Raw genomic sequence first — 12218 nt, 5'->3', positions numbered from 1 at the left:
TCCCCCCCCTTTTAGGAGGGGGGACAGCTGAACCCGTCCGAGGACGGGCTGCCTATGTACCCTTTGCAGGGAGCAAGCCGTCCCGTAGTTCATGTTGACCGTGTTGTAGCCTTAGTGATAATACTTCTTCAGGTGCATTGCATTCCACGATCTTGAAATTGCTTCGTAAGCTACCGTCGCAAGTTCGTAGACTCCTGGGCGAACTACTTTTGTAATCTGGTAAGGACCTTCCCAGTTTGCTCCGAGCTTTCCTGCATTCTTCTCGGCAGTGTTTTGGAAAAATTTTCGAAGGACGAGCTCTCCTTCTGTAAATCTTCGACTGCGCACATTTTTGTTGTAGTATCTCGCCGTTGCTTGTTGGTAGTTCTGAATTCGGATTAGGGCGTGGTCGCACCTTTCGTTGAACAAATCGAGTTCGTCCAGCATCATTAAGTGATTCAAGCCTTCTTGTCCCGGCAGAAGTCTTCGTCGAATACCTGGGAAATCCACCTCGGGGGGGATTACGCATTCCGCTCCATAGACTAGAGCGAATGGAGTTTCTCCGGTGGCTCGGCGCGGAGTTGTCCGATGCGACCAAAGGACTCCTTCAAGCTCATCTGGCCATCATCCTTTCTTGGCGTCGAGCCTCTTTTTCAGACCGTCTAGGATCGTCTTGTTGCCTTCTTCGGCTTGTCCGTTCCCCTGAGGATATCTTGGCATAGATTTGCTCAAACGGATTTTCCATTTCTCGCAGAAAGCTTCGAAACGCGTTGAGATAAACTGGGATCTGTTATCGGTGACTATCTCGTAGGGGACCCCGTGTCTGCAGATGATATTTTTCCAGACGAAGTGTTCAACTTGAGCATCCTTTATGCTCGCGTAAGAATCGGCCTCGACCCACTTAGAAAAATAATTCGTGAGGACGAGCAGAACGCGCTTTTGCTTTGATCGATGTAGAGGTCCGACAATATCCATTGACCATCTCATGAAAGGATAAGGTGACGAGATCGATGACAGCAGCTCGGTATGTTGGTGAATAGTTGGCCGCTTTGGCTCGTTTGGGTCCGAGCTTCCTTCTTTTTTGCTTGATTGGTTTGAAAGTTGGGTCTACATTCAGCTCGTGACAGGTCACGTCGATGCTTATGTCCGACATATCTTCCGCAGTCCAGGCGAAAGTGTTGATGTTCTCTTTGAGGAGGGAGAGAAGTTTGCTTCTCAGAGGCTCTTCTAATTTTGCTCCGTTTTCGAAGCATCGTTCTGGACGTGTTTCGTCTATGCACACCGAGTCCACTGCATCACATACCGGCTCGGCGCGCGTTTCGCGGCTCTCCGCGATCTGTAATTGCTATAAGAGTTTCGAGAGCTCGTTCGCGGGGTCTCGGTCCGCCTTCATCTTTTTGCGATCTGTCTGCTCGTGCGTCAGTGACGGGGTTCCTCAGCTTGTGCTCTGCTAAGCAGCACATTCGTGACTCCTTCTGATTTCCCCAGATCGTTTTGATGCCTGTCGTAGTAGGGAATTTGAGGCAGAGGTGATAGGTGAAAGGGACCGCCCTCATCGCGTTGATCCATGGAGTTCCCATAATCACATTGTAGATTGCTGGGTGATCTGTGACGCAGAATTCGACGATCCTAGTGACTCTGCAAGCTACCACAGGAAGCCTAATTGTTCCCATAGTCATTGTCGTTTCTCCGGAAAATCCGGTTAGAGGCTTGGGGATTGCTGTCACCTCGGAGAGATCGATTCCCATCCTTCTGAGTGTTTCCCTGAAAATGACGTATACCGAGCTACCAGTATCGATGAGCACCCTCGCTACATCGTGATCCCTGATTGTCAATTCGATCACCAGTGGATCGTTATGTGGTCTATCGGCTCCTGCCGTTTCCTCCTAGGCGAAGGAGATCACTGTATTCAGGAGATCGGTCGGTTCTGTCCAATTTTCCTTCGCTTCGGCTCGGCGCTGATAAGCTTTGATGGAGGACACCGTGTCTTGGTAATATTGAGATCCACCCATGATCATGTTGATCCTTTGCCTCTGCTCGGGTCGCTCTTCGGGTTCGCCTCTCCTGTCGCGCTTGGTGTTATCGCCCGTCGGGGAAGATTTGCGGGTTCTGCTGCGACGCTTGGCTCGGCTCCTTCTTTTGGTTCATTAGGGACGAGGTCTTTGAGGTTAACCGCATTCTGGAGCTCTCCCGCCGCCATCTTAGCCACGAGTTTTGCTCCTAGAGTTCGGCATTGTGCCGTTGAATGCCCGTAGGTCTGGTGATACTCGCAGAATGCCTTTTCGTCGTAGTTGGTGGGCTTTCTAACCCAAGTGTTGTTGCGCGGCTCTCCTCTTCCGCGTCTAGTGCCTACTTAGTAGTTATGGGCACCTCCGCTACTAGGTTCGTCCGAGTTCTGCGTTGTTGCGTTGTTTGATGGATTGCCTTTCTTCGTGGGGCGCGTCAAAATTGAGCTTCGGATCGCTGCTTTCGTTGCTTCGTACTGCTCGTCCAGATTTTTCATCTCTTCCTCGTTTACGATGAAGTCTGATGACCGATGCAAGGCATCTTGAATCGTTTGTGGCGTGTTGAGTGCCATCTCCCGTCGGAATTCGGATTTGTACCACAAAGACCGTTTCAGAGCTTCGAGTGCAGCCTTGTCGCGTATTCCTTCTATTTTGGATACGACCGCCTTGAACCTTGCCATGTAATCCCGAAGTGGTTCATTCGGTCCTTGGGATAGCATCCACAGGTCAGCATCAGAAGTTCCTCTGTCCATAAACATCGAGTATTGTTTAAGGAACAAGGCGGAGAGCTGTTGGAAACTGCCGATTGAATTGCGCTCCTGCCTCGAAAACCACTCGAGCGCGGCTCCCTTGAGATGTTCCACGAAGAGCAAACAATATCCGGCATCTACTTCCCGCTCGGTCAGTTTGACAGCGATCTTTGTTAAAGCTCGTCCCATCGCTATCCGAAACGCCGTGATGTGCGCTTTCGGATCGGTCGTTACTTTATAAAACAGGATTCTCACCTTCCCTGGCTCGGGAATCCTAGCCTCCGTGATTCTCGCCGTGAATGGTGTTCTCTGGGTTTCTTCAAGCATCTGATTGATCTCGAGCGCAGCACTCGTCGCGTTATGCACTTGAGACTTCATGGCGCGTATCTCGGCTACTGTCCGAGCCATTGAGGCTCGCAGCTCTTTGATTTCGAGGGTTTGCGCGTGTGTCATTCCCTTTGATTGGGGGAGTCGCTCCCGCTCTTTTCTCCTCGGCTCATCTTCGCGTTCCGCCTGCTCGATCCATTGGAGGTTTTCTTCTTCTTCAGTCAGGTTGTCGCCGCGAGCCGGATCGGTGCTTTCGTCAGTCCGGACGCCGTTTAATGCCGAGGCGAGCTCCTTTTGGCTTATTCGCCGAGCCGAGCCGTTTTGTTGCGAGTTTGTGGCTCCATCATTCTGTTGGGCATCCAGGTCGATCGCGTCATTCTCCTCTTCGCCGGCTCGTCGCCTTGAGTTCCGACGGAGTGGAGGCGGCTCGGTCATGTTGACTCGGGTTGCCGCGGGACTCTGTTCGCCGAGAGGACGAAACATTGGTGGAGCCAAGGGATTTCTTGCGCCGTCTCCCGAGGCCTCTGCAGGCGTTGAGAAATCGAAGCGTCTCCGGACTCCATCTATCGGGTCGGAGATTCCGGGTCTCCAAGTTGGGTGTCGTTCCTCGGCCGCCCTCACGTCGAGCCTCTCTGTAATCGCCTCGTTTCTTTTGTCCTGCTCGTCGATCTTCTTCATCAACGTAGCCATCGTGTTTCGCATCTCCTCTTGGGTTTCGGTCGTCGCCGACGTTGTGCCTGATGATGGAGCGTCCTTCTCCGCGCCGTTATCGTTGTTGTTGTTGTTGTTATCGTCGAGGGTGTTGCTCGCCATGTTCTTCGGATCTTAAAGTCTCGTCGATTTAGAGTAAGAAAATTTCGAGTCCCAACAGACGGCGCCAAATTGTGTGAGCCAAAACTCGCACAACCAAAGATTTGTAAGGAAAAACTAAGGGATCCGAAATATCTAGGGTAATCGTGAGAACAGTAAGATCAAAAGAAGGTTTTTTGCTTGAAAAGTGTTTAAGTCTTATTGCTCTCGAGTTGTGTAAAGTTACAGAATGAATTGCATACATTGTCTATTTATACTAACTTTCTAAACCGCCTAGCCGAGAATCTCGGGAGAGATTTTCGGAATATTTCCTTATTGCTTCGTGCGGCCACCGTCACAATGCCTCGCCTAGGGTTTTTATGGGCTTTCGCCCTTCGAGACTTCGGCTCTGCCTGTCTGGAAAAACTGGCTCGGCCCAACACAAAGGAAAGCGGCTCGGCCCATGCTTCCTCTTGTGCAGCTCAGCCCACTCTTTGTTCTTCTCACGGCTCGGCCCATCTATCCTTTTCCACGGCTCGGTCCACTCGTCTTGGTGAGCACAGCTCGGCCCACTTGTTTCGTGGGACAGCTTGGCTCATATTCGGTTGGCTGCTGTTCCTTCTTGCCAAATCGGTTTTCTCCAATACTTAGTCATCTTTGAGATGGTTTTATCCGCTTGGGGTGAAACCGACCCCAACAAGCTATATTAGAGGTTTTTGCATTAACCACATGATGATGTTTTGTTATTTGCATAAATGATCACTTAGGACTGATTCTTAATGCTGTCTTGTTGTTTGATCTCCAATGATGATTGGGTATGTGAAATAACTTGATTTGTGTCTTGATGCTTGGGAAAGATTAAGGCTTGATTAGAGTTCTAAATCATTTGAATCATGTTTCATCATTGTCATTAGCATTTCTAGTTTAGCACCAAAGCACCCTAACCAGCTATCATGTCTAGAATCTCATGCTTCCATCATTTCATATCAATATCATTTGTCATTTGCTACTTGTTTTGATTATTTTCTTAGTCATTAATCTTGTTTAAGTCTTTAGTAGTCATTAGTTTAATCAAAACCTCACTTGTTTACTTGAATTAAGAAACAGTTCATAGAGTCTAGTGTCTAGCTTCCCCATGCTTGGTTTGACACCCTTTATACTACATTGATTAAAGGGATTGATAGCCCTCAGAGCCTAAAAACTCTTGTCTATCAATTGGCGCCGTTGCCATATTGTGGATTGTTTAGCATTAGGTTTTGATCTGTTCTTGAGATCAAGTCTTTTCCTTTTGTTTTACTTATCACTTTGCAAGTTCTGTCTTTGTTTTTCAGGTGTATTAATACCAGATCAAGGTCTAGAAGTTGTGGTCCACCATTTCCTTTGAACAACAACATCAATCTCTTAGTGCCAAGAAGAAGAACAGATAGACGGGCAAGGGAAACTGATAGAGCAGCTGATATGGAGCAACAAAGGGAGTACGAGGTGGTTGACATTGAGCACCAGGTTCAAGAAGAGCAACAGGCTCAGCATGGTAATGGAGCTCAAAGGAATCAGGCTCAAGCTGAGAGAAATGAGCAGCAAGCCTTTATCAATATAAACATGGCACAAAGGAATGACAGACAGACTCAGCAGAATCAGCAGCAGGCTCATAGGAATGAGCAGCAGGCTCACTTCATTTCTAAGCATCAAGCTCAAAGGAGACAAGATCCTCAACCAGTGTTTGTTAGGGAAAATGATAGAGCCAATGCACACCAGCATAGAGCAGGAATCCAAGCACCACCAGTTCAGAATAACAATTTTGATGTGAAGGCTTCCTTGCTCAACATGGTTCAAAAGTCCAAATTTCATGGCTTGCCAATGGAGGATCCTTTGGAGCACCTAGACCAGTTTGACAGAGTTTGTGACCTCACCAAAATCAATGGTGTCTCTGAAGATAGCTTCAAGCTTAGGCTTTTCCCATTCAGTCTAGGACACAAGGCACACCAATGGAAGAAGAACCTGCCTAGAGGCTCCATACAGACTTGGGAGCAGTGCAAGCTTGCCTTTTTATTCAAGTTCTTCTCTACTTCTAGGACAGCTAAGCTGAGAAAACAAATTTCAAGCTTCAAGCAACATAACAATGAAAGCTTTGGGGAAGCTTGAGAGAGGTTTAGAAGCTACACCAATCAGTGTCCACACCATGGTTTTTCTGATGCTTCTCTACTTTCTACACTGTATAGAGGATTTGCCCATGTCTAATGACACGTATGGTGAGGGTTATGACAGGATAAACAAATCAGAGGGTTCAAGCTCAGATCAAAGGCTTACTAGAGAGGTTAAAGAGCTGAAAAGTGAACTTACCAAGCTGAAGATGATTTCTCAAAAACCAATCCATTATGTTGGTGAATTTGAGAACATCAATGAAGAGGGTTTAACACAAGAGGAGCTGAACTACATAGGGAATCAGAACAAGTTTCAAGGTTACAACAACTTCAACAAGAGCCAGAACTTGTCTTATAGAAGCACCAATGTAGCCAATCCCCAAGATCAGGTATACCCTCCTCAACAAGGTTAACAAGGCTTTGTTCAAAGGAATCAGTTCCAAGGTAACTTCCAAGGTCACCAAGCTTTTTAGCAGCCAACAGCTCAGCAACAAGGGAATAACTTCAATAACCAACTCAGCTTCCAGCAACAAAGGCCACCACCTCCCGGATTTGGTCCACCACTAGTTCAACAAGGTACTGATCTCAATGTTGTTCTCCAACAGCTCTTACAAGGACAACAAAAGATGGAATCCAAGTGTCATGACCTGATTTCTAAGATGGAGATACTTGGCTCTAAACTCAGGACTCTGCAGAAAAACAAAGGCATCTCCACTACTGAAACTCAAGGCTCTCTTCCTGGCAAAGCTATTCAAAACCCCAAAGACTATTGCAATGCCATCTACTCTGATGATGATCACTCAGCTGCTGTTACAGAGATTGAATACCTCCTTTATGGTCAAGTCTCTGATGAATTAGCATCCGCCAATGAGGAAAAATACGCCATTATAGAGGACTTTGTGAACATGTTCTCTGATCTCAATGAGGACATTGAGAAAAAAGGTGGGGAGGCAGTTTGTTTTGCTAGGAACAAGAAGGTTTCTGATGGTACAGATCAAGAAACCCCCCAAGATGGAACCTCCAGCCTTGATTCAGTAATAATGAAGCCCACCTCACTTCCCACGTTGGGTAATCCAGGAAAGTTTACCATATCTTGCACTCTGGGAAACTTTAGAGTTGAGAATGCTTTGTGTGATTCAGGCTCAAATGTGAGTATAATGTCTAAGGACATGATGGAGAAGTTAAGGGTCAAGTCTCTAAAGTCCTACCCTTCTTCTATCACCTTCGGAGATTCCTACTCCAAGAAACCGTATGGGCTCTTAGAAGACTATCCACTACAGGTTGGTGAATGTATCTTCCCCACTGATTTTGTAATCATGAAGATGAAGAAGACCAAAGAGCTCCCCCTTTTGCTTGGAACTTCATTTCTCAACACCACTGGTGCAGTGATTGACTTTGATATTCAAAGAGTGGTGCTTTCAAAGGTGGATAAGGATGTCTCTTACCCTATTACACCTCATTTGGCTGAATTTTGTGGATCAGTTGTTCAAGAGATACAACCGCCTAAGGTACTTGAGATGAAGTATGTGGGCACTGCTGGAATTCTAGGGGGATCCCTCTCTCTTTAAGCTTTGGAAAAGGAGAAAGACCCTCACCCCAATGGTTATAAGTATGAGAATGGAGGGCCATTGATCAGAGAAGAAGACATCTTGCTCTCATGGTCTTCTACACTTGATGATCTAAAGATTGTGAACACCATGAGTGATGGCTCAACATCAACAGACAAGAGCATTGAACCTGATCCTTCTTCTCAAGCCTTTACTCTGAATCCTTGGGCTGATGATGATGGATCTCTGAAGTATAAGCTAGATTGCAATGGGAAATCAGGACTGTTTTCTGAGGTCAGGGCAGGTCTCACAATGGTAATACTTGATAAGGACCCAGATGGTATTCAGGAGCTGGTGAACAAAGGCCTCAAGATGGGACATCAAGGACAAGGGTCTAATGGTTATCAAAGGCAGCCAACCTCAGCTTTCATGCTCAAGACCATTGAGATGCTAAAGAGCATCAGTGCTCCTCCTCACCCCAACTAAGAACAGGTTTTGCAAAGTCAAACTTAGTGACTTTAAACAAAGTGCTCTTGGGAGACACCCCAAGCTTATCCTTGTACATAGTTCTTTTAATCTTTTCTTTTCTTTCTTTTTATGCTTTATGATCTTTTGATGGGTTTTGTGAGGTGTTCTCAGGTCCCAGGTAACTTTTGGAGGCTATGGCTCAGTGACGAAAAGGAATGTAGCATGTGAGAAGGCTGAGAAAAGGGTTTAAGGGATGAAAACTTGATGGATGCCTCTGTGCTACTTGGGTGTGCGGCTCAGTCAGGCTATATACCAACTCGCATAAGAACTCGCTGTTTAAACCTACTTGGGTCTGCGGGTTATTCACCTAGCAGCAAGAAATTTGAGTAAGAAATACGCTAAGTGTTGCTGTGCTGCGAGTTGGGTCTGCGAGTTGGATCCATGTGAGACCAAGCCGCAGAAAATTTCGCTGAACAGATCTACTTAGTCCTGCGAGCTGGCTCTTTACATCCCAGGCCGCACACCAAAAGAAGAAGCCAATGAATTCAGGGATCGGTCAGTGCGAGATGGGCTTGCGAGTTAGACAAAGAGGAGACCGAGCCGCACACATACTTGCTGTTTACACCGAGTTGGTTATGCGGCTTGGCTCAATATCCTCCCAGGTCGCACACCACAAAGGAGAGGCCGAGGTGTTCAAGTGTTGATGTGTGCGAGATAGGCATGCGGGGTGGACAAGAAGAATCCTAAGTCGCACAAATATTCGCCAAAAGAACCGAGTTGGTCATGCAAGTGGGATCAAAGAGGAGTCTATGTAGAACAGGGCTTTAAGGATCATCTCTTGTGCGACTTGGGTGTGCGAGACAGGAAGATAAGGTCCCATGTCACACAAGAGTTCACCAAAGTCTATGTGCGACTTAGCATTGCGAGTCGGTCCAAGGCAAGTCCATGTCGCACAAGGGAGTACAGGCCAAGCCAAACCCATCTCCAATGATGTCTAGCCTCACCTGGTGCAGCCACTCACTCCACCTTTGCATAAACACCACACCAGGTATCACTCCAAACACTTTTAAACGAGCATTCTGCATTTTTCATTTGTCATTTGCATTTTGAATTTGATTTTTCCTCATTCTCATGCTTTTATAACACAAAGGACTGTGTTATTTAAGTGTGGGGGAGGGGTTTTGTGTTTACTAATCATGTTTTCTCTTGTTTTTTTTTTTATTTGCATCTTGAGTCTGCATCTAAGTGCATATAAAAACCAAAAAAAAAAATAGAAAAATCAGAAAAATTTTCACAAAAAATGTTCACTTTGCATTTCACAGTTTAGGATTGAGTCTAGTTGCATAATCATATAGGTTGCTTCACTTGCTTGGGAGTAATGATAGGTTTCTTTGAGAGAGAATCAACTTAAGATCTTGAATTCATGGCCCTAGTTATTAATTCTCTATTGTTTGCAAAACTGGTATGAAATCAAGAGTGAACCATGTTTGGAACTAGTGTATCAATGCTTCTGTGTTAGTTGGATCAAGTTGTGATTAACTCCAGCCTTGTTTAAAGTGAAAACAATAACTTGACAATATAATTATCATGTTTGTACATATCATTGTGAACTCATGGGTACCACAAAATATTTGAGCTCTCTTATCCCTTTTTACCACTCTTTGCTAGCTCAAATAGCTGTTCTTTCATTTTGATACAGTTCCCTGCCTTGAACCAAACCTTCCTTGAAGCCAAAAAGACTTTAGTGAGAGAAGATATGAGGCCTTTTTCTGAATAAACTTGACAGAAAGTGTTGGGTTTAGGGCGACAAGAGTAGAGTTTCATGTAGATCTAGCTCTGCATCATGAGCCTAGAGTAGGCTAGGAAGGGATCTTGGGAAACACTGAGTGAAAAAGAGAGAGTTTGAGATGAGAACCAGGGGATGGAAAAGAAAAGAGATCCGTTTGGTGTCTGTTGTTTAAAGAATGAAAGCTCTTGTGTTTTGAAAAGTAGAGTCTAGGCTCTAGGTGAAAAGAAAAGAAAAGAAGCCAAAAAGGCTCAAGTGTTTAAAGAGAAAAGAAAAGAGGCTAGACAATGCTAAGAGAGAAGGAGCTAAGTGAAAGGTGTAGACCCCAAAGCCTGAGTTTGAAAATGAAAAGATGAATCCCCTGGTGAGGAAAACAATGAGAGTGCAGTGAGAAGTGGGTTGAGAAGGCAATGATTGCCTTGAGAGAAGGGTAGCTTAGGTGTATTCTTCATGGGTTTAGAGTTAAGGTGAAATATCAACTTGGGGCATTGGGTAGATGGGATTCTACTCTTGTATGCATCAGTTGCCTTTTTGACTTAGCCTTCAGTTAACGTTTATTCAAAGCTCACCCATAGGTAGGTTTCCACTCCTTTGGAAGAATTGCTCTTCTCAAACTAGATCTGGCTTGTAATGAAAACTTTCGCAATACTACGAACCGAAATCAGATTATAGTTCATGAAGCTACTCCAATGCATTAAAAATAATTTTAGAAGAAAAAGTTATAGGATTTGACTTTAATAGCTAATGGAATCCTCGTCCAACATATATGTCCCTATCAAAAATTCCCTTAAACCCAACAGTACAACTACTCAGACATGAATTAAGAAAGCAAAAACAGAGTAATGAAAAGCTGTATTGAAATCGATATGAAGAATATAAAAAAAGGTTCAAGAGATAGATCTATATCTCCCTAAAACATTAAAAACTTAAAAGGTATTTCTTAAAAATTAAAGAGCATAAAAGAAGATATGACTTAGGGTTCCTAAATCATGTATTTATAGTACTCAAGACATTTCTGGACGTCACTTAGGGTTTTTGATAACACCGTATTTTGACCACTTTTATGGATAATAATAGTATCTTATGCAGGTGTTTTAACTCTGTTTTCAATGGTTTTTTAAGTGTTTTTCAATGTTTTAGAGTTTCAAAATACTTTTCAGGAAACTTGGGCAAAAGATATGCAAGTTGAAACAAATGACCAATTTTGGATAAATCCAGTCCGTCAGAAGTTTTGCAAGTGATGAAGACCTTCTCACCGTCTGATAACCCCCAAAATTTGTGACAACATAGAGGATACAGCCAGCTTTCTAATGCACTTGGTTTGGAAACAATCCAACGGTTAGATCTTTAGATATTTCCGATGCAATAATGATAAAAAATGCAGTCTCGGATGATGGCACAAGCCGGGACTGCGGCCAAAGGCTATTTCCCCACGGGTAGGAGTACCACGACCGTGGCCAGTAGTCGTTCACTTCTCTGAAGACCTAATTAAAGCCCAAGTGTCCAAGACAACTCCAGAAGCTATAAGTACCCTCTTTAGGTCATTCTAAAGGAGGGGATCGAATGAGAGACAAACTTAGAGAGAGAGAGAGAGAGAGAGATTTTCGTGCCTCACAAACCCTAGGAGGCTGCCGTCTTCGAAGGAGGAACCGTCAAGGAGAGCATCATCGCGCCTCCATCTGCGACTCTGTTGTTCGTTCTTCTTCCTTGTTTCCTTTAATTTCCTGCAACTTTAAATACTCTATGATGCTTTTTTACAATATGTTTGAGTAGTTTTCCAGTTGGGTAAGGATTTTTCAAAGGGAATTTCGTGTGTCTTATCTATGAATCGATAGATTTAGGATTTATAATCTTCTTGATGTTCTTCGTTTGCCTTTGATTTTACTGCGTGATTCTCTGCTGGCCACTTAGAAGCCAATCTGATATGATTTGTTGCAAAAAATTTCATTGATTCTTTGACCTAGGGTGAAACGAGCAATGGTTCTATATGAGTGGAAACCTACCTATAGATGAGTTGTGAATGTTGATGAGTCTTGTTCTGCTATTGCATCTACTCCTTTCCAGGATAAGAGTGGAAACCTACTGATCAGGGTTGCGAGAGATAGTTGCTTAGTGCTGCGAAAGTAGGCTATTCATACCTCCGTGCCTCGAGTTCTAGAACATAGGTAGTTGATTAACTTTATCATTTGCTTAAGTTTGACATAGATTTAGTCCATGAATCCCTGCGATACCCTTGAGACAAGCGTTTCTTTTCCATCGTTTACAGCCTTCTATTTTCAATCGATTTTTACTTGCTTTTATTTGCTTTCGTTCTTCAATTGCTTTTTACTTGCTTTTTAGTTAAGACAAACCAAAACCCCAAACCAAAACCCAAACCTGTTTAGTTCTAGTCTGATTTAAGCATTAGCGTGAATTCGTACTGAAAC

General features: G+C 44.5%; 2 protein-coding genes and 1 non-coding gene across 3 annotated transcripts; all 3 read right to left on the bottom strand.

The window, feature by feature from the left end:
* Positions 1–1274: 1274 nt before the first annotated feature.
* On the bottom strand, positions 1275–1727 carry LOC112085452. Its single transcript, XM_024154666.1, has one exon. It carries the CDS (start codon positions 1725–1727, stop codon positions 1275–1277), a length of 453 nt encoding a protein of 150 aa, XP_024010434.1.
* A 605-nt stretch (positions 1728–2332) lies between these two features.
* On the bottom strand, positions 2333–3496 carry LOC112085451. The gene has a single exon (XM_024154665.1). It carries the CDS (start codon positions 3494–3496, stop codon positions 2333–2335), a length of 1164 nt encoding a protein of 387 aa, XP_024010433.1.
* A 2433-nt stretch (positions 3497–5929) lies between these two features.
* Positions 5930–6036, bottom strand: LOC112085663. Its single transcript, XR_002898963.1, has one exon. It is a non-coding gene; the product is annotated as a small nucleolar RNA R71 (small nucleolar RNA).
* Between the last annotated feature and the right edge of the window lie 6182 nt (positions 6037–12218).

This window comes from Eutrema salsugineum, unplaced genomic scaffold (genome assembly GCF_000478725.1).
Source record: "Eutrema salsugineum unplaced genomic scaffold, Eutsalg1_0 scaffold_3, whole genome shotgun sequence".
NCBI classification, from domain to species: Eukaryota; Viridiplantae; Streptophyta; class Magnoliopsida; order Brassicales; family Brassicaceae; genus Eutrema; species Eutrema salsugineum.
Note: the sequence above shows the minus strand (reverse complement) of the source record. Positions and strands in the feature narration are given on the sequence as shown.